The 27,972-nt window shown below is 41.7% G+C and overlaps 1 protein-coding gene across 1 annotated transcript in view; it reads right to left on the reverse strand.

Moving 5' to 3' along the window:
* The window catches only part of SNED1 (sushi, nidogen and EGF like domains 1), a 77,778-nt gene that overhangs the window by 12,904 nt on the left and 36,902 nt on the right, over window positions 1-27,972 (reverse strand). The window contains exons 7-22 of the mRNA XM_044432927.1: window positions 25,263-25,376; window positions 24,555-24,668; window positions 24,249-24,365; window positions 22,848-22,973; window positions 20,802-20,906; window positions 19,192-19,305; window positions 18,428-18,550; window positions 17,718-17,834; window positions 17,502-17,618; window positions 16,146-16,259; window positions 15,285-15,458; window positions 12,996-13,109; window positions 7,378-7,491; window positions 5,654-5,767; window positions 5,355-5,468; window positions 3,484-3,780 (exon numbers count right to left, since the gene is read on the reverse strand). Coding sequence (XP_044288862.1) covers window positions 3,484-3,780; window positions 5,355-5,468; window positions 5,654-5,767; window positions 7,378-7,491; window positions 12,996-13,109; window positions 15,285-15,458; window positions 16,146-16,259; window positions 17,502-17,618; window positions 17,718-17,834; window positions 18,428-18,550; window positions 19,192-19,305; window positions 20,802-20,906; window positions 22,848-22,973; window positions 24,249-24,365; window positions 24,555-24,668; window positions 25,263-25,376 — 2,088 coding nt within the window. The remainder of the gene's footprint in view (window positions 1-3,483; window positions 3,781-5,354; window positions 5,469-5,653; window positions 5,768-7,377; window positions 7,492-12,995; window positions 13,110-15,284; window positions 15,459-16,145; window positions 16,260-17,501; window positions 17,619-17,717; window positions 17,835-18,427; window positions 18,551-19,191; window positions 19,306-20,801; window positions 20,907-22,847; window positions 22,974-24,248; window positions 24,366-24,554; window positions 24,669-25,262; window positions 25,377-27,972) is intronic.

Consider the following 27,972-nt stretch of genomic DNA (forward strand, 5'->3'; position numbering starts at 1 on the left):
CTTTGAACCATAGGCTGTAGTTGAACTATGGGCTATCATATGATCTAAACCCAGGTGAATTAAGAACCCCTATGGAATGAAAGAAGGAATTAATTAAATAAGGAATTAAGAAACCATGACTAACTCATGAATCATAACCCAACAACCTAAGGGTGCTCTTCGTCAGTTGTTCATGGTTAACAAACCACAATTTGTTAGCACAACTGGGTTAGCACAGCCCTCAAGTGTGGATTATTGTGCTGTCTGATCCAGTCACTCAGCAAATAGTCACATAGTTTACATGGCTAGGGGTGCCCTACCTACGAGCCAGGACATTTAAGCTTCCCGTTCAGAAGGCTTTATTTTAATCTTTTAGTGCCTTACCAAATGCTAAAGGGAGCATAACAGCAATTCAAACAGAGGACTGGCATATGTGAAGAAGAACCCGCAATGTACAGAAATCACAGAAAAGCTGCAAAGCAGAGGGTTTATTTGGATAGACGCTACTATTACCTTCTTTTAAAACACGGTTTCTGTTATTTTCTAATTCAATGCAACCTCACAGTGGTGAGGGAGGTGAAGGGCTTGCTATTCATGAACCATCTAGACATGTAATCGCAAGATGCTTCTATGAACATGAAAAGTCATTTGTGAAACCAGGCCTATCAGTTGATCACACAAGAATGTAAGAGTGAGCATGCTAACTGTTTGCTAAACAGTCTCCCATAAATATGCATTCCCCAGGATGCTTCAGTTGGTGCTGCTGCCGCCACTACATCTTGGTCTGTTCTTTGAACTAGCAACAACTAGAATTCCCATGTAATTAGGGATGTTAAAGGGGCATACGTGACACTTGGAAAAAGCCATCATCTAGAAATGCCTCAAGTAGTGGATTGATACAAGCTGGAAAGGTTATGGACAACTGCCAGTAAAGCCCTTTTCACATGGTTTTCACAAGATGCCACACCAGTTTTACTGGTAGGGAATTAACATTTATAGGAGGGAAGTGCTGTAGAAAACCATCTACCTGGGCTTTGAGCTTCTTCATAGGCCTATGATACAACTTTTGAGCCCAACATGTGCTCACTATCAAAGCCTTCTGTTCCTTCTTACAGCTGGAGGACAAGAAACATAGCAAAATAATGTGTTTTCTTAGAAGAAATGATCAGAGCAATGGTCTATCTCTGGTTTGTTTTAATAGTGAATTTCATAAACAGTTTCAGTGCAGAACAACGACAGATATTTCTTCAATAAAGCTACCCTCAAGATGGATCCTTTCAGGCTTTATCAGTTCATGCCCTTGTGGGAGGAAGACTTTTCCCTCTTCTAGAAAAAGAATCTATTCTTTGCAACATTCTGCAGGGCATTCTCACTGTCTATTGTAAAAAGCTCTGTTTCACTTCTTCTCTTGGTTGTATCCATTACTATTTCACATTACAAAGATGTACAATTATTTTATCTCATGGGATTTCAGTATGCTCTCTTTCAGTTTTACTAAGTGTATTCTTGCACAGTATGCTATTAGGCTCAGGTTGGGGGGGGGGGTCGGGGGGATCTTCCTAAGATTATTTGTTATTTTCCTTGCATCTGTTTCGTCATTACACTTTTTGATGAGATGGAATTTTTCCCACCCTAGGATTCTACTTCAAGTAACAACATATTCCAAATATCAAAAGCAAGATTGATCTACTAATGCATATGTAAGCATGTGATATTTTTCACTCTTTTCCCCAAAGCATTCTATAGTTTTAAAAATAAACCCCCTTCTCCCAAAAATCTGAAACTCCATCCTCTCCAGAGGCTGTTACTTGAGGTGCTCCGGAGAGCAAACTACGCTAGGCATTTTTTACCTGAACTGCAGTGCCTGGCACACTGGCACGCCACATGACGCATCTGCCTTTTGCTATTTTTGCAATTCTATCCCAGATCTCTTCAGACCTGTTATATCACAACTTTTTATATGCTGTGGTTTTCTCTCAGTATATATATCAGTGTGTAAACTCTCCCCTAAGACTTTCCTCTTAATTTTCATTTGCTATGTTTAAGAAAACTAAGCATAGGATGCTGTTAAGGAGCCAATCTCATAATGCTTTCCTTGGGGCCTTTCAGATGTCACTTTAAACTCACACTCTTCTGTATTTTGTTCTATAAAAATTAATGAGAAACAAAGTCTTCCTCTACACATGTTTCTTGAATGACCAAGCAAGGAAGAGCCACTTCTGTCCTTGCATTTATGAAAATGCATTTACCGCAACTGGGGCACGTTCTACTGAATGCAGCCTAGTTGCACACAAATGCAATTGGAGAGAACCTGGAAAAGCTGGAAAGGGGATGTGTGTAGAGAAAATGTTTCCTTTGCTTTTGTATTTGTTGCTTTGTTTTCTATCTCTATTAGTTGTGCAAAGGTGCAAAGGAGAAGGAGCTGTAATATATATAAATATATACATAGAGAGGAAAAAAACAGCAGCTCCTCCTTCCCTCTCATAAAATATATAGAGAAGGAGAAAGGTTGTTGCCGCTTGCCCCTGCCCTCAGCCCCCATGGTGCGAAACCAGTGGGCCAGCACCTCCATTCTTCTCGACCTAAAAGCAAACAGGTGCAGCCCCTTCCCAGGAGGACTTTCCCTTGACAGAACACCATTGAAGTCAATGTGAATTACTTGCCAGTAAGGCCGTTGAAGATAATATCATTTACTTCTGAGCAGACACGTGTTTCAGCTAGTTGATTCTTGAGCAGAAGGTCAAAGACCATTGGGAGGGCTTAAAAAGACTACAAAGTTTATTTTTTCAGAAAGGGAGGGGCATTTGCAAGAGGAGGGGAGCAGGGTATGGGGAGAGGGGCATAAAAACGACTGGAGGATCTCTAAGTTGCTGCCCCCGCAGCCCAATGAAGTCCCTCCTCCTGGCCCTAGAACAGAACTGCAACCTTAGCACACACTGACATATATCAGGAGAAAACTGCAACATATAATAAAGCTATAATATAACAGAAAAAAAATCTAGCAGAAATCATGTCAGAAGAGCAGCTTGAATATCATGTAACATAGGAATGAGCCAGAAATCATAATGCTGATAAAAATGCCTAACATAGATTGCTCCCAAATGGCAATTCTTTGCTGTTTTATCCATTTGCACTATACATTCTCAACAGCAACATTTACTTCTGTAGAAATGTTGCAAGAGAATACGAACTTGCAAAACAAGCGGAAGTCCATGCACCACTTTTCCCTTGGAGGCCATTTTTGTTTGTTTCTAGGCTACCTGATTCATTTCCCACTGGTTCCAGGCCAAAGGTCTCATGATATCCATACATACATGTAGAATGTGATAGCACTGACCCTGGATTGGTATAGAAGAAATTCCCATCATGAATCAGAGATGTGTGTTTAGCCGAGCTTGGGAAACCTCTTACAAGCCTTTATAGGTCTGAAAGATGAGATGCCCTCACGGTCGCAGCCTGGCATTTCTGTACCCAGAACGCTATTCCCCTGAAGGAGCTACTCACTAGTACGAGTGACGAGCATGACGGGCCTGCTGATATCATTCTTGTTGTTCGATTTGCGTTTGACTGAAAAGACAGAAATATTGTAGGCTTTGCCGGAGGCTAGTGCCCGCAAATGGTGGGCAGCACGGCTTCGGTCCACATAATCAGTCCAGCGGTAAGAGCCGTCGAAGGATACGTACGTCACGGCGTAGCCATCAATCATATGCTTGGCAGCCTGGTCCTTGGGAGGGCGCCAAGAGATTGACAGCCCAGTCTCCTCCACGTTTTCCACCTTTAATGACGTTGGTGGCAGCAGCTCTTCAGGGTGCCAATGTAAACAAAGAGAACGAAGGCTATATAATCAATGTTTAAAGCGCAAGGATTCTTTTCCTTCCAGATTCCGTTATCAAATCTTTCCTGCAAGAGGCATCAGGTAAGACTAGAGGAAAGCTAGTGTTAAATATGCGGTACATTCCAAGGGAACGCCAATAAAGAAGAAAACTTTGAAAAAGCTGAGACATATCATAGAGCAGCTTGTGCTTCTCAGGCCCCATTCAGATGCTTACTTGTAAGAAAAGTGAATGGCCATGCCCTTGTCTACTACACTCATAATATAATCTGGATACTCCATAGAAGTCATCATAATGCACAGAAGGCAAAATTGCAAGGTCTTTCTCCACTTCTTTTGACAGGGCAAATGCACTTAATCCAGCCTGTTGTGAATATGAACATCTGCATGGATCATCCACATCCCATGTGGCCTTACGAGCCTGGTAGACAGCAATGTACCCATCCACTTTTCCCCAGTGGGAACTGGTTTGTCAGGAGTCAGTTCAGACAAACAGACGGTGTTAGGGCTGCTGCAGCAAGATTTGGTGGGCCTGCTGCTCTATTTTTTTTTTTTTTTGTTCGTTTGTTTCAGATATCAGTTATCCCATTTCCTTAAAGGATAACTAGCTCAGCTAGGCATGTACCAGCAAAAGTAACCCAACAATACAATAAATTTGCACACTTCATATTGAACATACTTTGCAGAGGGAGCTGACTTGTTTTAATCCCTGCATATGGACTTAGCAGGACTAGATTCATCTGAGATTGGGACAGCCTCTCCCACATTTAGTCATGCCCTATCAAAAGGACTTTTGATTAAAAAGGTACATCATCTAATGGAGTGATCCACCCAATTACCTCACAAAAATTCCACGAAAACATACTCAAAATATTGCATACAGAAATACTTAGGGATGGGCAAATAATTGATGGTTGACCTCACCAAGATTCTCCCCAATTCAGTTCACTGTTTTTTTCTCCTTGATTTGCACTTGTGTCTGCAATTGCGGTTTGCTTTGCACAAACGAACATTGCACAAAATGAGCAGCTACTGAAGATACAAGCTGCACCAGAATATTTCTAGATTTGTTTTCATTTCCAGAATTGCCCGAACTTCCCCCATGGACTACACAGTGGGTAAGCTGAAAATGTGTGCATTTTTAAAAAAATATGTTCAAATGTTGCATGAATTGAATGCAATCACATGTCCTAGAATTTGTGAACTTTTTTTGTGATCCACTCTCCTTGCTCTCACATTGAGGGTTGTGAACAGGGCACACTTGCATGTTTTGCAAACAAAAAAAGAAACGTTTCATACATTTTTAGATATACTCTTTGTTAACACCTACTCATGTACACTGGAACCTAATGGGTTCCTATTCAAAAACTATAACTTGTAATGTTTCAGATGAAACTCAAAGAGATTTTGCCTCTTCCAAGTCAGTTGAAAAAAGACAAAAGAAGTATTTATTGCCTGTTCAACATCATCATTTTCTAGAACTATCATGGTTTTAGTATTTTCATTCTAGACAGTTGTGGAAGCTACATTTTGGACAAATTACCTTTCTCACAGCTCTTGCCAGTATAACCCACTTTGCAGGTGCAGATGTGAGATCCGTTACTGGGCAGACAGTAACCTCTGCTCCCACAAGGGTTAGAGAAACAAGGATCACTAGCTGGGAAGGAGGAAGAAAATGAACAGTTCAGTACAATAGCTCTTAAAGGTGATGCACCCCTCTCTAGGAAAGGCATTCACCAGGGAAGGAGCAAATGCCTCCATTAAAATGTGCACCAGCCTTTCCACAAAGCTAATGAAAACTTCTGAATTTACTGAATGCCATCTCGTTTCAACTTAGCTTACCTATTTCACAATGGTATCCAAAGAAGCCCTCTGGGCAGACACACAGGTAGGAACCACTGTAATTTTCACAATCTCCTCCATTCCGACAAGGGTTTGATTCACAGGCATCCACTTCTGGAGGGCATAAATACACTCACTCAGATATCTGTAGGAGGTGTCACATGGAATTAAGAGGATGACTCTGCATCTAATGGACAATCCCCTACAAAGATGCCTGCTCTTCTGCAGTGCATAGCTTCAAATGAAAACCCTCCCCAGGGCCATCCAAGCAGTCTATTTATCTCCCCAAATGGATGAAATTCCAAAATAGAGAGTGGATCACTTCCTCCAGTGTGTCCAGCTGAGGGGAGGGGCACGTTGTGCATGTTACTTGCATCAACTAAGCCATTTGCTTCCAGGTTACTAACTTTATTGCACAGAAACTGGAGAACTTGGGGAGAGGGGGGAAAGCATCTCTGTCCACTGCTAGTCTTGCACTCATGCACACCCCCTGCCATAGGATACATCCAAGATCACTTTTTCCTCCTCCCCTTCTGGTGCAGGGGGAATGTGTGCATGGACCCACAAAGTACTCAGCTGCTGAAGCACATCTCTGCAATGCCCATATTATCAAATATGTTAGGTAAAGCTCCATACACTTTTCAAACTAATGAGAATTTAGACACTATGGAAGAAGCAGGGTATCTAGTTATATTAAGAATGTATGAGACAGGGTTAATGTAATACCTTAAATTGTTTATCTTTTACATGGTATTCCTCCATGTATATCTGGCAAGTATTTCTAGCATTTTAATGTTTTGTTTTGTAAATGTTTAAGGGGTGCCAAACTACCATAAATATCTCTGAAAAGAATGCAACTTTTGATCAAGGAGAGTAGATCTTTATACCATTGGTCGTATTTGTTAACCTGTACAAGACTTTGGTCTTTTCCACTTAAGATTCCTTTCCATGGTCAGTATTGGAATAATTTCTGTGTTCTCTTCCTAGATGGCCTGCACTAGACTGTTGTCATCCAGAATAGATAACATGCCTCCTTCAGCAGAGTCAGCTAGAAAGCTGTGGCATATATTTCCACATCAACTGCAGTCTGATGTATTTTCACATGCAAAATTAATGTTATGGGGAAATCTTGCTTTACAGATTGACAAGAAAATGTGTGTTTGGTGTATTTGGAGAGACAGACTGATTTTTATTTTGGATCAGGTTCCTGGTCCTGATTAACAATTTTTATCATTTTCTGCTATGCATACTAAATATGAATTGAAAGATATGGCTTTATGGCAATATATGCAACTGAAACATCTGTTAGAAGCTAGAATTGCTCCTGCTGCTTTTACAGTTTCAGAGGCAGTGGTACTGAAAGTTCTTATGGAGGCTGAGCTGCTATATTAGCCCACAATGCATATGCATGATTGTTTACTGTTGGTGAATACATTTGATACAGAGTCTCATCCACGAATGGAATAATGAACTGGAGGATCCCATTTTGCCCTATCAATGGAAGGCTTCATTATTATCTATTTTGGAAGGGATCTTAGACTACGCAATTCATCAAAAACTCATGTTAAAGCAATGTTAACAACTCTAAACAAAGTGATCTCATTAACACCAGTGAGGTAGATAAAATAAATTAAGGTTGCTTGGGAGATTCCAGAGATTTCTAATTGCCAGAAGCAAGAAATACTGAAGGTCCAAAGAAGGGTCTTCAACAATTCACTATTTACCCCTTTCACACTGGGTTCCAATGAAGCCCTCAGGGCAATGACAGTTAAAGGACCCTGGTTGATCTTTACAAGTCCCACCATTCTTGCATGGATCAGACCGACATTCATCAATCTCTGCAGATGCAAAAAGGAACACAAAAATGTACAGTGACTTCATCAGCACGATGGCAATATGGAAGGTAGATAACCAATCAAGTAAATGGTGACGATCTTTGTTTTCTATACAATCAGACCCGATTTCCTTTTTGTCTATTAAACCCTATTCTATCAAAACATTTTTTTCCTGCAAAGTTGCATATAAAAGCAAAGAACATTCATTCTAAGTAGCAAGAGCATCTCTGTTGCATTACCCTGTGGCTGAGCACTGTAACAGTCACTGGGAACTACACAGTGCAAGTGTTGTTCACAATAATCAACATTGATCATTGCAGACAACAAATGGGTTGCAGGGAGGTACAGTTAAACATTTTAATAGCAATTTGCTCACTAAGAAGTTTTTAAGGCTCTTATTCCATAGTAGAGTACATACGGAAGGTCTCAATGTCAATCCTTGGCATCTACAGGGATGGGTAAGAAATTATTCTGGGGAGCCACAGCCGGTCAGCATCAACAATACGGAGCTAGATGGTCCAATGGTAAGACATGGTAAGACTTACTATAGTTTCCTATATTACTACCTCATCTGCAGCTAGATCCTACCCTCTCTTACCCAGCAGCAGGAGCACACAGCACTGGGCCAAATGGTCCTAGCATCACAGTGAAGAAAAACCTTGTTGTTTCTGGGAATACATTTCAGAAAGGTAGGAAATGTGCAGAAGCAGCTTTGTAGATGAGGATAGAGAGAGTGATGGGCACTGTATTCTAATGAATGAGGGGTCACTCTGTTTAATGTACAAATGTACACTGATTGTTTGCAATGGTGTTTCCAGGGATTTGGAGAGGGCAAATATTACCTACCTCAGCTAAAGCAGGGTTTCACTTGGTTGACAAGTAAAAACAACTCATTGATTGGTGGCTTGCTGGAGACACCTTGCTGGCAGTGTTGCCTGCAGCATCTCTTCCACTTACAGCATAGCTCATGATTAGCTCCTTTATAAGCTGCACATCATGATAGGTGAACATGGACTGCTGGGTTGTTAGGGGTTCAAGAATCCAGTTAACCCATGGTTCCTTGTTGAGTTAATCACGGAGTTATTTAGCCCTTAAACAACCCAGTGTTCCAGGTTAATACATCAGACTGCACGAGCTATGATGGTTCTGATCATGGGTTGCACATTAAAGGAGGGGCAGATGCATATCCCTAACACAACCCATCCATTATTTAACTAATGGGTTGCTGTTATACATGAACAGCCCCAGCAACTTGCTCACAGCCACACAATCAGTGAAACGGCCAAACATGAGTTTCCCGCAGCCAGACTTGTGCCACCAGGTAGGGACTAGGGTATTTTGCCATAGCTACGTTGCACCTTCTGGGAGGTGTGCCCCAGGAGCACAGTGTAAACTGAAGGAATGTCTCTCAGACTCCACACTGCTTCAGTGGCATCCTAACAGACTGCTTGGATTACTTCTGCAGATAGACTAGCCCTGTGCACCACACCATCCCTGCTTGTACAATATAGCCAAGAAAAAATGGCCATATACCTACCAGGCTGAAGCTTCCAAGTCAGTCTCATTAATAACCCAGAGAGAATGATGCAGTAGCGAGAATCTGTTTCCGATGTGGGAGATTCAATCCTACACCCAGCGGATTGGCTTAAAAAAAGCCTGGAGCCTCCTAAAAGCTAAGGAGATCTGCCCATAAGCAGTGCCTGAATGGGAAATAATACTTGGGAAATATCCCAGCTGAATGGGCTCTTGCAGGTAGAGGTGAGAATCTGGAAATCCTTTGAAAGATCAAAAGGATCAGTGGTTTAGGACTACTAACAGCTGAAGGTTATCTGTCCTCTGCTATCTATGAGCAAAAACATCTTGACCAGGATGAATTTTGTGTTGTGAGCTGCCCCGAGGCTTCGGCAAGGGGCGGCATAGAAATGTTTTAATAAATAAATAAATAAAAATAAATGTGAGTTGCTATTGCCTTTTGAAGTCTGTTAGCTAGTGCTATTATCAGAATCTAAATTACTTAATGAAGCTGGTCTATAGTTAGAAAATTTGGTAGGGTCCTTGCTAGGTTCAGCTATGACTGAAATATGTGCATTATACAGAGATTTTCCAGGGCACCTTGATAAAGATTAAGACATTTGGGAATAAAAAATTCTGAATGTGCCTTCTAGAACTTAATGGGAACTCTATTGGGCCTAGGCATCTTCCCATTTTCATATCATTAAAATCTTCTTAATCTCTTCTTTCTGCAAGGATACTTGCTTGCTGAGGATTTAACTGAGGGGAGAGGGAAATTATAATCTCCTGCTCAGTTGGGTTCCTTTCCTTAGGATAAAGTTTAGAACAGTACTTCTGCAATTATAGATTGGTATCTCTGGGCATTGTATGTAAATTATGCATGTCATGCTTAATTAGAATAAAATTTTGATTTCAGTATTGCTTCAACTGGTATGTTAAAACCTTATTCCCCTTTCTTCCAATATCTCTGTCATGTGCATATGAACTCAAATTCTGCTTTAGAAGATAGTTTTCAAATTAGCATGTGTTAGCGTTAGTATAGTGTTCAGAAAAACAGTGAGTTGCAGACTGAGTTAACAAAGAAGGATCAACCTTATGTAAACCAAAGCATTTCTGCTGGACAGCTCATTTCATATCTGTCTTTGGTTTATATTGAAAAATATGGGGTAAGTGATCTCCAAATGAAATTATTATTTTAATTAAAGAAAAGGAAAGTCACGTTGCATTATAAAGAAAATAATGAGACAGCTAAAATCCTAAAGTCACCTTTCTGGGGTCCGGGGGGTGCCCCATTCCTCTAGCAACTGCACTAGAGGAATGAAAAGAACAAAAAAAAAAGTTTATTGTGTAATGTTATTTCAGTTGCATTGCTTAATACCATTATCTTGTTTCTCTGCTGAAGGTCTTTATAACTGGGAGGGGAACAAAAGCAAGCTTTGAATGATCAGTGATCTCTTTCATGACAGTGTTTTCTTTAAACTTGCTGAACTGAGCAACACAGGAAGACTGCATGACTTTCCATTATATTTTTATTTTCAGATATAAAAATTGTTATTACAGGGCAGAAATAAAGACAAAAAACAAGTCCTTAATCCAACTGACATAGAAAACCCAGCCTTCTGAGAGGAATGGAAAGAACCACAGAGAACACTATGGACAGCTTACTGAAAAATAGAGTGATATAGACTTGAAGTAATGCCATTGTGAATGAGAGAAGGAGGGTGGTGTACAAAAGGTGCCGGTTCATTAAATGAACAAAAGAAAAGTTATTAGGTGCCAGTTATTTAATAAATGATCTAGTATTTTTTAACTTGCAAAACACTTCCAAATTCTCATTTCTACTTGCAAAAGCCCTATGAATTAGGCTATTTTCCCATTCAGGAACTGCTCATGGGCAGATCTCCTTAGCTTTTGGCAGTCAAACTGTGTGGAAAGTCTCTAGGTTTTCATTAAAAATCAAACAGATTTGATAGTCAGACATCACTTGTAAATCCAAGTGACATTAGTGACATGATGTTCCTTTTACCAGCTGACGGAGAGCTTGGCCATGTCTATCCTGCTCAGTTTGCTGCCATGCACTGCCGAGGCCAAACAGCTGATGGACTCGAAGCCTGAAGGTTCCTCACAGCGGAGGCTCATTTTCCTGCTCTTTAATGGCCTCCCACTGGCTGGGTTCAGACCACAAAACAAAGCACCTCTGAGTGCTTCTGAGGAAAGACCCAGGTATTTTCTGAGTTTTCCTCTGCAAGTCTCAGAGTAGATTTGCAGAGAAAGACTAATATTAATTCAGAAATCATTTTATTAATCCATATGATAAAGGAAACCTTTAATACTGTCAGATGGCATATTTTGAGAACAGTAGCATGATATGGCTATGAACTCTCCTGGATGAAACACAATTATGCAGGTTCCATAAAGAAGGGCTAATCTATCAATAGATACATTTTTTCAGGAAAATTTACCTCTGGAAACACAGATTTTTTCCAGGAAAATTTACCTCTGGAAACACATACTGTTAAATTTAAACTGGTTTTGCAGTGCAACAAAAGAAGGAAGGAAGGAAGGAAGGAAGGAAGGAAGGAAGGAAGGAAGGAAGGAAGCAAGCAAGCAAGCAAGCAAGCAAAGAGAGAGGCTCATACTTGTCATTTAACAAAAACATTCATCAACTAGTGGACATTGTTAGCTTGCTTATTTAAAATGAGTTGAGCTCACTTTTCTGCCACAAATTAGTCAAAGTGATATATATTTCTGTCACAGGCCATTTTACATTACATGCCCATGCCATACCATCATGGATTGATTAACCCTCAAAGAGCAGCAATGCATACCAGCAGCTATTATGAATGTGCAACCACACTGGGGTTATAGTGTCATGAAAACCCAGCTGGCAGAGATTACTTGAGGGCTGAACAACTCTTATATAACCCTATAACAGACTGTGAGTTATGTAGGCATTGTCTAGCCCATAAATAATCCCTGCTGGCTGGATTCACACAACACAACAGGTTTGAATTACATATTCTTAATAGTGGCTGGCAAATACTGCAGCTCCTTCTGGGTTAATTAATCCACAATGGGCTGTCATATCATTGAAATAAGTCATTGAATTTATTAAAATAGTAAGAAAGAGCTATAAATAGCAAATAAATACACTGTCTTGAATTTAGATATAAAAACTAAAAAGTAATGAAATTTGGACAGCAATTGGTCTGAATACCATTGTAACAGAAATAAGCGCATGCTGCTAAAAGAATTTCAGTTCAAATGTTGCTAGGGTACCTTGCTTGGATTTTTATTGTTCTTTTACAAAGACATAAGTCTGTAAACAGACTTATGAACACATAATCTGATTTCATCTGCTAACTTTCACTTCAATTATTCATCCAATGAAAATTCCATTCTTCTTCAGTTTTATACCAGCATCCATCCTATTTTGTCTTTTTCTCCCTCTTTCTTCCAGCACAAGGAAGAAACACAAACTAAATTAGGTCCTTCAAATGTTTCGATTGCCATCAAGACATTAGAATAGATCACTGTTAAAAATGCCTCCTTGCATGCCAATTGCCTTAATGAGACACCATTGCCTATCAGAGTTCCCGTTTTACAGGCAGTAGCAACTTAATGGCCATCATAAAAATCAACAAGGCAGACCCCTTGCTGAAACCTTCCTGGGTCTTTCTGAACTGAAATCCTGGCCAAAGCCAGCCAGGCTGGCACAACCGCCACTGAAACAGACTCATGTGGTCTCCCCACTTACAGTTCTGCACCCGTTTTGTAATTTCTTGCAACTTAGTCCAACTGAACTAAAACTTAACTCTATGTAAGTGCCCCGAGACCCTTGCCACTTCCGATGCTTCTTTAGCTCCCTGTTTTCAAAATACCTTGAAACCCAGAGTTCCTCTGCAAAGCACTATGTAACATCAGTGATGCTGAATAAATAAAACTTTGTCATCATCATGCGACTCTCTGGCAAGTGTATTTGCACATTCGCTTACCCAACTCACAATGGTGTCCTGTATATCCAGCTTTGCACAAGCAGAGAAAAGTGGCAATGCGATCTTTACACAAGCCCCCATTTAGACAAGGCTGAGACTTGCACTCATCGATCTCTGTAAGAGAGGGTGGAGAAACAAACATCATCTGTCTGCAGAGAAATGTCTTAAGCCCCGGAAAACCCTAAAAAGGCTGCTTTACCCTATTCCAATCTCATTCACAAAGGCAATGTGGATTCCAACAGCTTTTACGGTAGAACTGGTATATTTTTGAAATAACTACTCCCAATCTGGCAGTGGAAATACAGATATTGGCAGAAAGATCTCCTACTAAATGGACAAACAGGAAAAAGAACCTCTGCACTGGGCTAAACACACATGACTTAGGCTGAGCTACAGAGTACATGCTTTGTACTCAGAAGATCCTGGGTTTAATGTCTAGCAACACAGGGCAATTCCACAGGAAAATCTGTTTCAGTCTGTAAGTGACCTGGGAAAAGAGCAGAGATTCACCTCACAGAAGGTTAGTGATCTTAAATAAACAGTCAAAGCAACACTGCAGCTGAAGCAGTTTTGCCAGGAAGAAGAGACAAGCATTGCAGGATTAAGATGATGATAGAGAAGATAATTCACAGCTGTAAAATGCTGCCAAAAGTGCTTCTTCCAAGTACTGCCTCAGGGGAGAATACTTAGGCAACCAACAAGTACCAGTTTGTTTCTGTTTACTTTCATGCCACAATAAAAATATTTTGCATATTCACAGTGTTGAGCAGGAAGAGGCAACAAGGAGATACTTGTTTAAAGATTAAAATCTATTTCGATTCTAGATTGTATAACAACAAAATGTGGCAATGTCAAGGAGAGTGAATACTTCTGTAAGGCATTGAATATGCATACATACATGGAATACACATATATACAGATTGTCCTGGACCTCTCAGCAGCTTTTGGTACCATTGATCATAGTTTCCTTCTAGATAGGCTGGCTGGGCTAGGAATAGGAGGCACTGCATTGCACTGGTTCTGCTCCTACTTGAGAAACCAATTCCCGAAGGTGGTGCTAGGGGATTATTGTTCTGCACCATGGCAGTTATACCATGGGGTACTGTGGGGTTCAATTTGATCCCCTATAATATTTAACAAATACACAAAACTGCTGGGAGAGGCTATCCAGAGGAATGGGCTAAGGTACCATCAATATATTGATGACACACAGTTCTACTTCTATTTCTCATCAAACCCAGGTGAGGCAGTGGCCACTCTGAATCAGTGTCTGAGCAATGGATTGGATGAGGGCCAAAAAACTGAGGCTCAGTCCAGACCAGATGGAGGTGCTTTTCCTCTTTTGGATGGGGTTGCCTGCCCCCTAAAGGACAAAGTTCCTAGTTTGGGAATACTCCTGGACCCACAAGTGTCACTTGAGGCACAAGTGGACTCAGTGGCATGGAGTGCCTTTTATCAGCTTAATCCAATATACCAATGTTGACCCTAACTGGACAGACAGAGCCTAGCTAGAGTGATGCATGCTCCAGTAACCTTTTGTTTGGATTACTGCAAGGTTCTGTATTTGAGACTGCCTTTGAAAATGGATTGGAGATTTCAACTGATCCAAAACAGGGCAGCAGGATTGTTAATGGGGACTGACTTATGAGAATATATTACATCAGTTATCTTCCATTTGCACTGGATGCCAGCTGAAGTCTGGGTACGATTCAGAGTGCTAGTATTAATATTCAAAGGCCTAAATGGCATGGGGCCAGGTTATCTGAAGGACCGCTTAGCCTCAAATGTACCTCCCTGGACCCTGAGGTCATTGGGAGTCCCCTACAAAGAAAGTAAGGGGGGTGCTTATCAGGAGAAGGGCCTTTTCGGCTATGGCACCCTGGCTATATCATCTCAGACAGCCCCTCAGTTGTTTAACACACAAGTTGTTGTGTTACATGAATCAAGTGACAGAGAATTCAATCCCTGTAATCAGATGCGCAGAATCCAAAGCATCTGCAAATTTGGTTGTTTCCTCAGGTAAAATAGGTGGCTCCCTACTAGTGGTCCATTGTGCTCTCCCTTTCCTCCATCCATGCAATGTGAAGCATATTTGCAAGATAGACAAAAATATTTGAATGATTCAGGAATAATAACAAAAGAAAGAACTGGATCCAGTCAGTCAGTCCTCCCAGAAAAAGTAGCAGGATCTGGGCAGCACTACGACTGGCCTCAAATTTTGACCTTGACAAGGATTTGTGTGCTCCCTCTCTCTTCCCACTGCCCCACATACATAGCAAATCAAATTACCATTACATTCAGGGAGGTCACTCCAGGTGCCTTGTGCTCTGCACACACTGGGGTTGTTCTGAGGACTCAGGATGTACCCAAGGTCACACTGATATTCTGCCAGGCTGCCCATCTTAGTGGAGTTAAACGCTACCTGAGCATGCTTTACTTCAGTGGGGATACCACAGTCTACCTCTAGAAGGGAAATATGAGAGAGGGAGGTGGGTGAGGGAGGACAAAGGTTACAGAGCAATGAATTCATTATATCATTTGTGAAGTCCACAGTGGACAATGCCATTGTCACTAATGGGTTTGTACTGATGAGCCCATGGAGGAAGGCAGTGATATAAACCTCCTCACACCAAAAAGTCACAGTCACTTTCGTGAAGGTGACTTACTGATTTATTGCAGAAAATTACTCTTTTTCAGTCTGCCCTGATCAAAGTAGCAAAAACTATGGTCCTGTCACTAGAGCAAGCCCTCCATGCTTGGTTCTAAAAAGCCATACATGTTTAAGGAAATTAGTCTTTGTTCTCAACTGAAGTTTGAGGAACTCCAAATTATTCACATGATGACAGTCTCTACTCCACTGAGGGAACAGCAAGACCTTTGCAAAGCCCTGGCCTGCAAGTTTGAGCTAGTGATGGACACTGACCCTAGTACAAGTTCCAAATCACTGGGGCATTGACATTTTTCAGATGTACGTTTCCAGAATATCCTAGAATGGTCTAAAACATCACTTGACTAGTTTTATTTTATAAAAATATGAAATAAACTTGGTTCTCTACTAAGACAAATAAAATATTAAGTGACACTATTAATCTTTTCCAATGATAAGGAGAATTCTGTTGGTTATGGTGCACCATCATTCTGCATTTTTACCTGACTGGCAGTGCCTTCCTGTGTAACCAGCTGGGCATGTGCAGACATAACTATTGCCAAGATCCTCACAAGTAGCTCCATTTTCACATGGCATCATGAGACAAGGAGAAGGTGCTGTGAAAATAAATCACACCCCATACCATGAAAAATTGTTCCATTCAGTATTCCAAACAGAGTTTGTAAAGGCACCATGGAAGTTATAAGAATACCAGACCTGAACATATTGTAAGTGATTTCTAGCACTAGCAATGCAATCCCACTGTAAGTCACCCACATTAAGAGTAACATGCTCAAAGCATCCAGCTATGGTTGAATCTAGGCCACTGACCAATGTCCAGGGTAAATTCAGCTCATAAGTACTGATTACTCATTAAGTCTTCCATCAGGATTATTTTTTTACCTCTGCAATGGAAAGTAACCAAATCTTTAACAATCTTAGACTGTGCTCAAGTCTACAATGAAACATGATGCATTTAGTAACTAATTGGTATTTAAATTAATTCATATTCAATACCCTAACTGGTGATCAAATGCATGGGATCTGTTGTTGCAGTACAGTAGCCCTTTCCTGGGAAAAAATAACCTACAGTCTAAGATGTCGTGCATTTGAAACCAATCACACATTTATAGAAGCATTATTTTGACACTGAGCATATAGGGCTGCTGTTATAGTTCATCTGGAACAGCCTGGAGAGGACTGCACAGCCAGACCTTACTAATTCTATCTTACTCAGGTCTAAGAGGAAGAAACTTCCATTTTACAATTACTTGCAGCTCTCCACTAAAACCAGAAGACATACTAGCTGCTACATGCTAGATACTGGGACTGTTAAGCACATAACCTGCTGAGGTCCTTCCAAGGCTAAGATTCTCCACTTGGCACACGTACAGATGAGTAAATTGCTGAACAGGTGCTAAACAGTGAGGAATTTTCCAGAGTCCATCTCTTGGCTGAATTATGGCATTGTTATCCAACACATCTAGTGGGACTCAGGTTGGGGAAGGTCTATGTTAAAACATAATGGGGGTTGACACAACACCACAGTACCCAAGAACCAACTTAATCTATAGTGTTACAACCTCCCTCTCATCTACTATGAATTAGGAACTGTTCCTCTAAAATGTAGAGTGAGAGCTGATTAAAAAAACCCTTTCTGGACATCAGCTGGCAATCCCCTTAGTTTTCCTGCTCCAGGATGGGACTCTTTAGGCAGCATTACCTTTTGAAGAAAGAAGAGACAGCTATAGCTTAATGACAGAACAGAGACAGAGGAGATTCTGAGACCACCTGCCATTGGCTCATAAATGCCCCATCAGTAAAAGCATCGCTGTACACAGGTCTCTCTCATTCCATACCTGTTTCACAGTGTCGTCCAGTATATCCTGGGAGGCAGTCACATTTGTACTTGCCGATATAATGGAAACAGGTGCCCCCATTCTGACAAGGCCCTGAGGCACAGGGATCTGGTTTACCTACGGGAACAGAAGATGTGGGTTATACAGTGAAGCTTCCCAGGGCATTCCCTGCTTTTGGCAGGGCCACGATTGTTGTAAAACATGTGGTGGGGGTACCTATCTCACAGTGCTTTCCTGTGAAGCGATAGGGACAGGTGCAGTGGTATTCACCATCCGATTCTTTACATGTGCCGCCATTGCGGCAGGGCCCGGAACTGCACAGCTTTGGCCTTGCTAGGAAGAAAAAAACATCAATGCTTGTTACAAGCTCTTTTAAGAGAAGTCTCTCCTGCTATAGAAATGGAAGGAGGAAGAAAAGGAAGAGTTCCACGCATGACTTTCTGGCCTATCCTTCCTCATCCTGGTGCCAATGTTCATGCTGGCTGGGGACAATGGGAGTTGTCGTCCAACACATCTGAAGAGCACCACACTGAGAAGGCTGGATTAGCCTTTTTATCATATATGACTGATTTCTGACTACTCTAAAGAAATGGAAAGGCTGGAAATTGAGGACAAAGAAAAGGAAGTAGTACTGCTTCACACAAGGCATCACTTTGAAATTGTTTTTGAAATTGCTGCCACCCAATACAGTGTTGGAGCTATTGCCTGAAAGCACCAAGGATGCAGTTAGAAACTGTTTTAATAGGAATCCCTTGCTGCCTCACATTATTCAGACTGGCCACAGGAAAAACCATGCCCTGGCTCAGCCACTGGACAGAAAAGGACAGAAATCACTCTGCGGCAGGGTGGAGCGATGGTGCCACCCACTTGTATCAACAAAGAACTAGCAGTGCACTCCTGCTTTACCAGGAAGGGCCGGCGAGTACCTTTTTCGCAGTGCCTGCCCATGAAGCCTCGAGTGCATTCACAGGTGTAGGAGTCCTCTTGAGCTTCACATGATCCACCATTCAGGCACGGCTCAGAGTCACAAGGAGAAGGCAGTGGCTCCGCTGCAAAAGCAGACATGGCCTCACATGGGCTGATGCTAAATGAAAACCCCACCTGCCCCATGGAAAGGAGCTCAATTAAATGACATGGGAAAAAGGACACATATTTTTAAGTAAGAAGCCCAGAGGTACTCTAGCCCAGCCTTCTGCAAACTGATAATCCAAAACATCTGGAGGGCACATCTCCCAGCATTTGTAACTGCTGGTCATGCTGGCTGAAACTGGTGGGAGTGTGGCAAGCTGGGGAAGCCTGCCCTAGCCTGTAGCTGCCTTGCATCTTAAGTTACAAATGTACAAACATTTAATTGCATCTCTTATTATTATTTTCAGTCAAATACATTAAAGCTGCACAATTTCCATAACAATAGCTTTCCTGCAGCACTTTTTAGTAGATGAAGGGTCAGACTAGACCTGATACTAAATTTGCCGTAGCAATTTTAAAAGCATGGGACACCAGCAGGTGAGTCTGAGCGAGAGAGGATTGTTGAGAGTATAATGGGTGTGGAAGGGGGGTTTACTCCACCCCCGCCCAGCTTCATCTGGTCAGAGTAGGATCTGGACTGGCTTTTCTATTTAATACTGGGCAGTCTCCTGGCACGACAGTCTATGCACGCTGATGTTTCTGGACTTCCTATCCTACTTACTGTGGTTAGTGCCATAATCCGTATGACACACGCAAAGGTAACTTCCACCATACTCCATACAGTAACCGCCATCTGGGCACTGGGTGTTCATATTGCAAGGTGTAGCAGTCACTTCTACAGAAGGGGAAAAGAAACACAGGCATTTTGCAATTCCTTACAATATATCCCATGCAGACAAGCCCTACAAAGACAGGCAATGCTACCGGTTAGTGTTTAATTTAATTTAGTCAGAGAGTTTAATTCTATAGCTGTCCTTTTTTACACAAAAACAGCACAGTTCCAATGAGACTTCCCATAACTAACTGAAATTGGAAATATGGGTATCCTACAGAGGATAGGAAGAATGTAGAGAGAAAGGTTGTCTCCACATTTGTCCCATCCTGTAAATTGCTGAGATCTCTGAATTCAGCTGTTTTAGTGTTTTATGCTGGAGTGCAAGGAGAGGAGGCGGGGATGTCACAAGGATGCTGCACCACCAAATAAGGCAAGGTGAAGGGCTACTCAAAAGAGGACTTTTCAGTGGTAGCACCCCATCTGTTGAATGCATCATCACAAAGGCCCACCTAAGGACCTACATGAAGTCCTTTCCAGAGCTTCCACCAGGAATCTTAAGAACTATTTTCAGTGCTTTTAGATTGCTGCACTTTTATTTTGTTGCTGGTTTTACTCTGATTTTATGTGCTGTTGAGTTTTTACACTCTGTTGATTCTATTTTGGTTTTATTAGGTCCTCTTTTTATTTATTGTTTGCATTTTAAATTTTAATATGTTGTATGCTGAGAATTTGGGTTATTTGGCAGTTTAACTGACAAACAGACCAACAGAGAAAGACAGACAGATGATGGACAGGAGACTGAAACTGTGGTACAGGCTGCATGCTCTAAATGCTTATTAGAACAGGACTTCACTCTCCTCTCTTGCACAAAGATGAACATCTTTTGCTGTCCTGAGTAACTGCTGACATTTTTAAGATGAAACCACACAAAATGCAAACTTTATTTTAGGTTCCAGTTCAGAGACCTTAATCAAAGCATTTTGGGCAGAAAATCAACATAGTGCCTTTTTTTTTCTTGGCACCACCAAAAATTATTTGTGGTGTTGGCAGGCAAAACACCCTTGTTTTATATTCCTCAGTGATGGAACATCTGGGAGCCAGTTGTGTAAAAACAGGAATGACTTTGTATCTTCTCATCTTCCTTGGCTTTCATTTACAAAATGAAAATGTCAGCAGTCATTTTGGTTTTCTGATTTCAGCTGAGGGTGGCAGTAGAAAGGGGATGAACTGGAATCCCAGCAAGTTTGCCAAGGTTTTTTTTTTTTTTGCAGGAGGAGGGTGTCTAAGGGGACAGGAATTAGGTATCTGTGAGTTCAGTTCTGAAGATAAATTCCTGAGGAGAGCATGTGCAAAGAGGCCTTTGTTCTACAGTTGTATATTTGCCTTCCCAAACCAGTATTTTGCACCAGTGGCTGATGGACCTTGAGGTTATAATGAAAGTCAAATTAGACTCTAAGTGCATGAACATAAGCTCCAACAGAAGTTTCATGGACTAGATCCCAGCTCATCATGTATATCAAAAGACTTAAATGAACATAATGAAAGTTTATTCCTACCAAATTCACAGAGAAGCCCAAAATATCCTGGTGGGCAGCGGCAGACAGTGACATTTCCATCCAGACACTTTCCCCCATTACGACACTCACACTCCTCTGAGATCCCTGCAAAAGGCAAAGAGAGGGGTGGGAGGAGAACAGCTAGGTGCACCTGTGCCAGCAAAAGCTCACCCTCTCCCCCCAGTAATCAAGGCAGTGCTGTTCAGGCTGCTCTAGGGAAGGACCTGTATTAGGCTTGGCTACAAGGGCTGTAGTGACAGATCCTTTACTCCTGTTCTCATGACCTCAGATATTAATCTTAATTGACACCCAAGGGACAGCAAAGTACTAACCAGCTGCTGCTCCCCAATGGCATCATCCACCTCCCCTTTATGGCCATATCTGTTCTTTGCTCAGCAACTTGAATGAGCCTCACAGCTTCTTTTTGAAAGATACATGCCACCCATTCCTGCTCTCCTTCTCAGGGATGACAGAAGCCAGTATTCACAAGCATAAATACTGCCTCCCACAAGTGGAACAAGGCAAAAAGCTTGACGGGGTCTAACATAGCGCACAGTTGACACTCTCTTGGTTTTTACTCACATGTTAGTATGTGGAACCTCAATCCCCTATGCAAGGGGAAGGAATTTTGGAAAACAAGCAGCTGGAAGAGGGGAAGGTTTACATCTCCCCATCCCACATGTGGTAGTCTTGTTCTGGATTAATGAGTAAAAACCAAAGGGATCAGCTGCATGCTGCACCTTTAATATATTGTATAGTGTGATCCTCTGTGTGGTAAGCAGTGTGATGAAAGAGATCTGCACTCTGCATAGGATAAGGAAGAGCCCTTACAGGACTGGAATCCCCAAAAGGATTTTCTACTGCCCCAGTACACAAGGGCTTCTCTACACAAGCCATTTACTGTGCTCTTGCGATTCCTCATCCACGGTAGTTTGTGGGTGTTTTGCTTCAAACATCCTCCTCCTCCTGCTGAATCTCTCCTGTGCTTTCTGAGTACTTTGGCAGCTTTTTCAGTATGAGGATAATGAGGTATTAAAAGGCTAGCATGCTATAAAATGCTACAGAATGGTTGCACATTTTTGTAGTTCCTCTATATTATGCTGCCACCTTATGGACATGTAATGGAAAGAAAGGCAGAAAAAGAAAAATGGTGGTGGGAAAGTGAGTAACGTGACTGATCTTAATCATAAGAATCCAAAAGCAGAATCCTTGGTAAAATGGCAGGTTAAAACTGGTTAAAAGTCTAATGTGTTGATATTCTTGCAGTCTGATTTATACAACCATTTTGAATTGTTGAAAACAACAAAACTCCAGTCTATTTATTTATTTATTATGGTCATAGACCAGCATAAACCAATGTGGGCTAACATAACAAATTAAACAATGCTTAAACTGCAGTCTTTCGGAGAACCAACTGATTCTGAGAAGAGTCTGTCAAAGGCTTCTTAGCACTTGCCAAGAGCATCGCTCTCCTTGCCTGAGGACATTACGGTGTGCTGCAAGCTGAAAGAAGGTAAGTGATGGTCTTGGCAAATACGCTGAGGATTCAGAGAAGTGGCTGCCATAATCCCCCGCCCCTCACAACTGATGTTGGGAAGGCTGTGGGAACAAGCCACCCATGATGCTCAGGTGTGAGTGTTTTTGGTCAGAGTTTCAGTGTGTGTTTGTTTTTCAAAATACCAAAGCAGTTGTGGAAAACTGAATCTGAATCAGATGTTTGCATAGAGGGAGGAACATTGCTCTTTCCATGCAAGTCTTTCTTCCTTACAAAAATGTCCTCCTCTCAGATAGTTTTTGCTGATGGAGAGGAGAAAAGATAAGCACCTATAGCTCTTCCTACACAGTTATAAGCAGTCTGAAGAGGGTGACATGGGCAAGAAGGGTCTATGGAAACAGGAATAATTTATCCCCACCCCATGAAAAAATTCCTGCAGCTTCTGACAGCTCTTTGAGGTACAAGTGCAAGCACCTTGTACACACACCATGAAAATGTACACATAACAGTGCCAACTGTAGTTTGTTTGATGCTTCGACTCAGATACTTACTTTCGCTGCAGTCGGTGCCTGTGTATCCCTCAGCACACTCACACACATAACCGTGACTGGTTTCAAGGCAAGTGCCATCATTCTGACATGGATTGGAGAAGCATGCGTTAGGCATTCTGGGCCCACCTACAAATATTAGCAAAAGGTTCATGAAAGAAGGAAAGAGCCAAGTTTCTTCACCACAAAGAAAGAAGACTGACTGCGCTTGATCAACAATGTTCAAACACATGCAAGGATTTATTCAGGGTCCAGATTTCCTCCTTGTCTATTGTGGGCAAGATTACAGGTGCAAACTGCAGCCCAAAGGATTTTGGATATGAGGAAGAACTGTAGGGCTGCTACGGTGTTCTGGGTTTTTCAGCACTGGAGTTCTTTAAGATGCACTGAAAACATGCAGCTGGATTACTTGGGTGGATTTGATCTACAAGTAGCTTAATAATTTTATAAAGAAACTTACAGCCCTACACTGAAGGGTGCCCATTACTGGAAACCAGGGTGAATTTTTTAAAAACAAAAGCTGTTGCAGGAATCATTTTATCTACTGAATAAAGCATTCAGTGCCCTGTGAGATCCCATCCAACTCTTGTACTCAAGCATTATGTGAGATAGTATCCAAAATGAATATGCTAAATCTTCTCTTCAAAAAGCAAATCAATAGAAATTTCATTATGAGGGCTGCCTAATAATGGGACACAGTGTCTTCGATGCACACATAGGATAAACCCTACATGAGTTTGGGACCAGGATATTTGAAGGATCTCCTACATGATCCTAGCTCTGCACTGTGTTCCTCATCTGAGGCTTTGCCCCACATCCTATTGCTGGATGGATTGGGCCACAGAACAAGGATTCTCGGTCTTGGTGCCCAGGCTGTGTAACTCCCTCCCCATTTCCTGTGTTTTGGTAAATAATGGAAGCATTTCTATTTCACCAAACAGTTAGTCTTACTGCTGTTTGATTATGTTGTAACGTTGTAATGGTTTGTTTTTATTTGCTTTTACTGCTACCTGTACTTGTATTTTATATGATCCTAAAGCTACATTAAAGGCCTTTGGAGTACCAAAATGCAGGATATCAATAGATTAATATTTCATCCGGCCAGGTGAGTGAGCCAGTCAACAAACGCAGCAAAAACCCCTTGTTGCTTTTGCTAAGATTGCCTGAGCCACCCAAGCAATGCACAAGCAGCTTTTATATCAGAGCCAGTTTGCCTATGCACAGCATTGCCAGGAAACTTGGGCAGAAAGGTACAGTTGCACTCATGCCCTGCTTGTGGGAACCTGCAGGCAGCTGTCCGGGCACTGTGCAAACAGAATGCTGTACTAGATGGGCCCTCGGCCTGATTTAGCACAGCTCTTCTTATGTTCTCATCTGGAGCGCCATGTGGTTTGTCCTGCTCACCATATTGACAGTTGTTCCCATAGTAGCCTGGAGAGCATGTGCAGATGTAGCGCCCTGGGCGGATATAGTTGCAGGTTTGCCGACTCCTGCAGTTCCTGCCCTCACAGGCTGAAGGATCTAGAGTGGAGAAGAGCAGGGAGCCTCAGTACATCCCAATGTAGCTGAATGATTAAACATAACAAGGACAGGGCTGGGCCTAAGCAGAAAGTCTGACAGCAGCATCACAGCAGAGAACACACACACACACACATGGGGGGGGCTATATGGGGAGGAGGGTGCCACCACACAGTTATGGAATCAGGGTACCTGTTTCACAGTGCTGTCCTGTGAAGGGCACGACACAAACACAAGTGAAATTGTCCACGAGGTCTATACATCGCCCACCGTTTTGGCATGGGTTGGAGTCGCATTCATTTATTTCTTTAAAGGAAACAACAACAACAACAAGATCAATTCTGAAAACTGGCTCTAGCAGGCCATGAGCTACTAGAGATGTGTGTTTTAAGGGAGCTATGGGGATAGATGCAAGGTGTTGCAATGGTTACCAGTGTGGGCAGCTTTAAAAGGTGATTAGATAGATTCCTGGAGGATGAAGTTACCAGTAGCTCCAGTTCTACCTCCAGTATCAGAGGCACTATGCCTCTGGCTTCCAGCTGGTGGGGACTATGAGCAAGGGTGAGGCAGGATGTTTTGGCACTCATGTCCTGCTCATGTGTTTTTTACAGGGACTGACTGGCCACTGTGGGAACAGGATGTTGAACTAGGTATATCTTCAGTCTGATTTGGCTGGGCTTTTCGTATATTCTCAGACAGAACTAGAAATTCCCAACATGAAGCTTCCAAACAGTATGCGCTGAGCATTGCCCTGCTCACTCAAAAGAATTCAGAAGTACATAAGTGCACTGAGATGAGCACCGAGGCTCCTGGCTGTTCAATTTCTGCTAGCAGAAATACATCGCTTTTCCTTGTAACACCTCCCATAGTCTTCTTTACCTCTATTCAGTGTTAGCTCACCTGTCTCACAATTTTCTCCAGTATAACCTGCCTGACAGAGGCACACAGCTGTTCTGTTTGCTGTTTGGCATTCTCCACCATTCTGGCATTCTTTGACTTCACATGGAGACTCCTCTGCAACATTTCAACCAAAGGAAGGAAGATGAAATTAGGGCATAAAGACATAGCTATTTCATTGATGGAAGCATACACTGCAGGCTTCTCCCAAAGCTGCTGTATGGATGTTTCAGACACGAGATTTGTTTTGCCTCATCTGCAGACTTTAGCAAGGACAATGCCCCCACTGTCACTATTAGCAGTTTTGTTTGTCTATAATATGAGAAGCTGTGGGAAGAGAGAGTTGACAGACTATGGGAAGTTACATTTGCTTCACACTAACCCAGTACAACTAGCTATTTTGAGCACACACTTCTATTTCAATTCTCAGCAGACTCTGAGGAACAGAAAAGGCAACTGTAAAAAGCCAGTTTGTGATAACTATCATCTCGTTTGGTTGGAGGCATACATTATTATTTGCAAAGTAGTGGAAATGTAACTGAACTTCTGAAAAATTATTAAAAAGTTGAAGTGCTTTGTGTTTAAAAAGCAAGGTATTTCCTAATATGGATAGAAATGATGATGAAGTTCCATTTTATTGACCATCTATATGGCAAATTTTAGGGGACTGCAGGTGGCGCAGTGGTTTAAAGTGCTGTGCTGTGGGGCTGGTTGATCGAAAGGTCACCGGTTCGAATCTGCACAATGGGGTGAGTTCCCGTTGCTCCATCCCAGCTCCTGCCAACCTTGCAGTTCGAAAGCATGCAAATGCAAGTAGATAAAAAGGTACCACTTCGGTGGGCCGGTAACAGCGTTCTGTGCACTTCAGTGTTTAGTCATGCTGGCCACATGACCACAGAGACGGTCTGCGGACAAACGCTGGCTCCCTCGGCTAGGAAACAAAGATGAGCACCGCCCCCTAGAGTCAGGCATGACTGGACTTAATGTCAAGGGGAAACCTTTACCTTTACCTTTTTTATGGCAAATTTCTGTGCATTCTCCCTCCAATCCACTGTTCAAATGCATATGGTACACCATAACATGTGTTGCATGTCTTCAACTTTTGCAATGTCTTCAACTTTTAACAGCTGAATAAATAAATTGTTTTACTTCGTTTCCCCTAAGGAATTCTGTTACTAGGAAATAAATAATTTAGAAGGCCTAAACAGGCTGGTCTGTTTGGAGGTGTTGGAATATGCCATTCAGTTAATCCAGTGCCTTCACATGGGACACCTCTTAAAAATCTGATCTCATCCACCACTTTCTTCTCTCTGTTCTTATTCCCATTCATGCTAAATTTGTATCCTACACAGATTTCAGGAATACATTCCCCATTCTTCTGAAAATGACTATGCACTTCTATCTGTCCTGCCCCACCCTACCATCCTAGTGCCTATAGAGCCTACTACCTTGGAGAAACTGAAGGGAAGGAGACAGAGAGAATAAGCAACAGCTCTATGAGTATATGTGGGGCTACAAACTAGGTGGATATGAGGGATGAGGAAGAGATTGAGAGATGTAACACAGTGGAGAACTGGGAGGAAAGCTGCCAAAAATGAGAGGTGTGCCTGCCAAAGAAAGAACACATGTTGCCTTTTGAGGAATGAACATCTATTTGGCCTTTTTATTTCTGCATTAGACATTATTTTTCATATTGTTTCATACTGATCTATATGATTAGGTCAATTTATTTGTATAGTTTTGTTCAATGTCATGTGAACTGATTAATACTTCCTATTACGTATTTACCCATTGACATAATACTTATTTGTAGCCATTCTTATTTTTAATTGCTACTCATTTGATATAGTGAAATCCTGTGGAAAAGTAGCATAAAAGTAATCCATACAGAGTGTTGAATTGGGATTCAGAAGATCCAGATTCTAGGCCCTGCTTGGCCATGAAGCTCACTGTGCGACTTTGGACCAGTCACAGACATTCAGTTTAACATACTTCACAAGGTCGTTGTGAGATTAAAATGGAGAGGAGTATTATGAAAGCTGCTTTGGGTTCCTTGCAGGAAAAAGGCAGGATACTAATGTAATGTAATATTTGCTTTACAGAAAGTTACTTGTTACTTTGCAGAAAGATCACCTGCCCCTAGGTCATGAAAGGATGTGTGGTGACAATGAATTCAAGTGGAGGCAGCTACCTACCAAAGGGCTAAAAGTAACTGTAGAGTATGGACAGTTGACTTAGTATTATGAGTTCCTGCTCCAAAATGTGTCATTGGAAAACAGAACACCCTTCATGCAAACTACCCTTCATGTGTTGCATATAAAATAGCATGGCTTAAAATTAAAACTTAATTTAATTCAAAGATTTGGTTCAGATAGTATGATAAACCATACTCAAGGGTGGTGTATGGGTTGGATGTGGATTGCTGAACTGTGAGTTGTTGTTGAAATATGGGTTGTATGAACTCAGTAAGATAACAGACCATGGAGAACAACTCACAGTTCGGAACCCTAGAACAAACCATGGATTCTTCCCTTGAGTTGTTCATGTTTAACAAGTCATTACTTGTTAGCATAGCTTTGTTCAAACAATGCAGTAACCCACACTCAACCCATACGGATCCCCTAAGTACAAGCTATGTTGTCCAAACCCATTCAAAATGAACATGCCCATAATTCCTTAAGATTGGATCCATAACTCTCTATTAACTTACTTT

The sequence above is a fragment of the Varanus komodoensis genome, unplaced genomic scaffold (assembly GCF_004798865.1).
Source record: "Varanus komodoensis strain SLA01 unplaced genomic scaffold, ASM479886v1 scaffold25, whole genome shotgun sequence".
Lineage (NCBI taxonomy): Eukaryota > Metazoa > Chordata > Lepidosauria > Squamata > Varanidae > Varanus > Varanus komodoensis.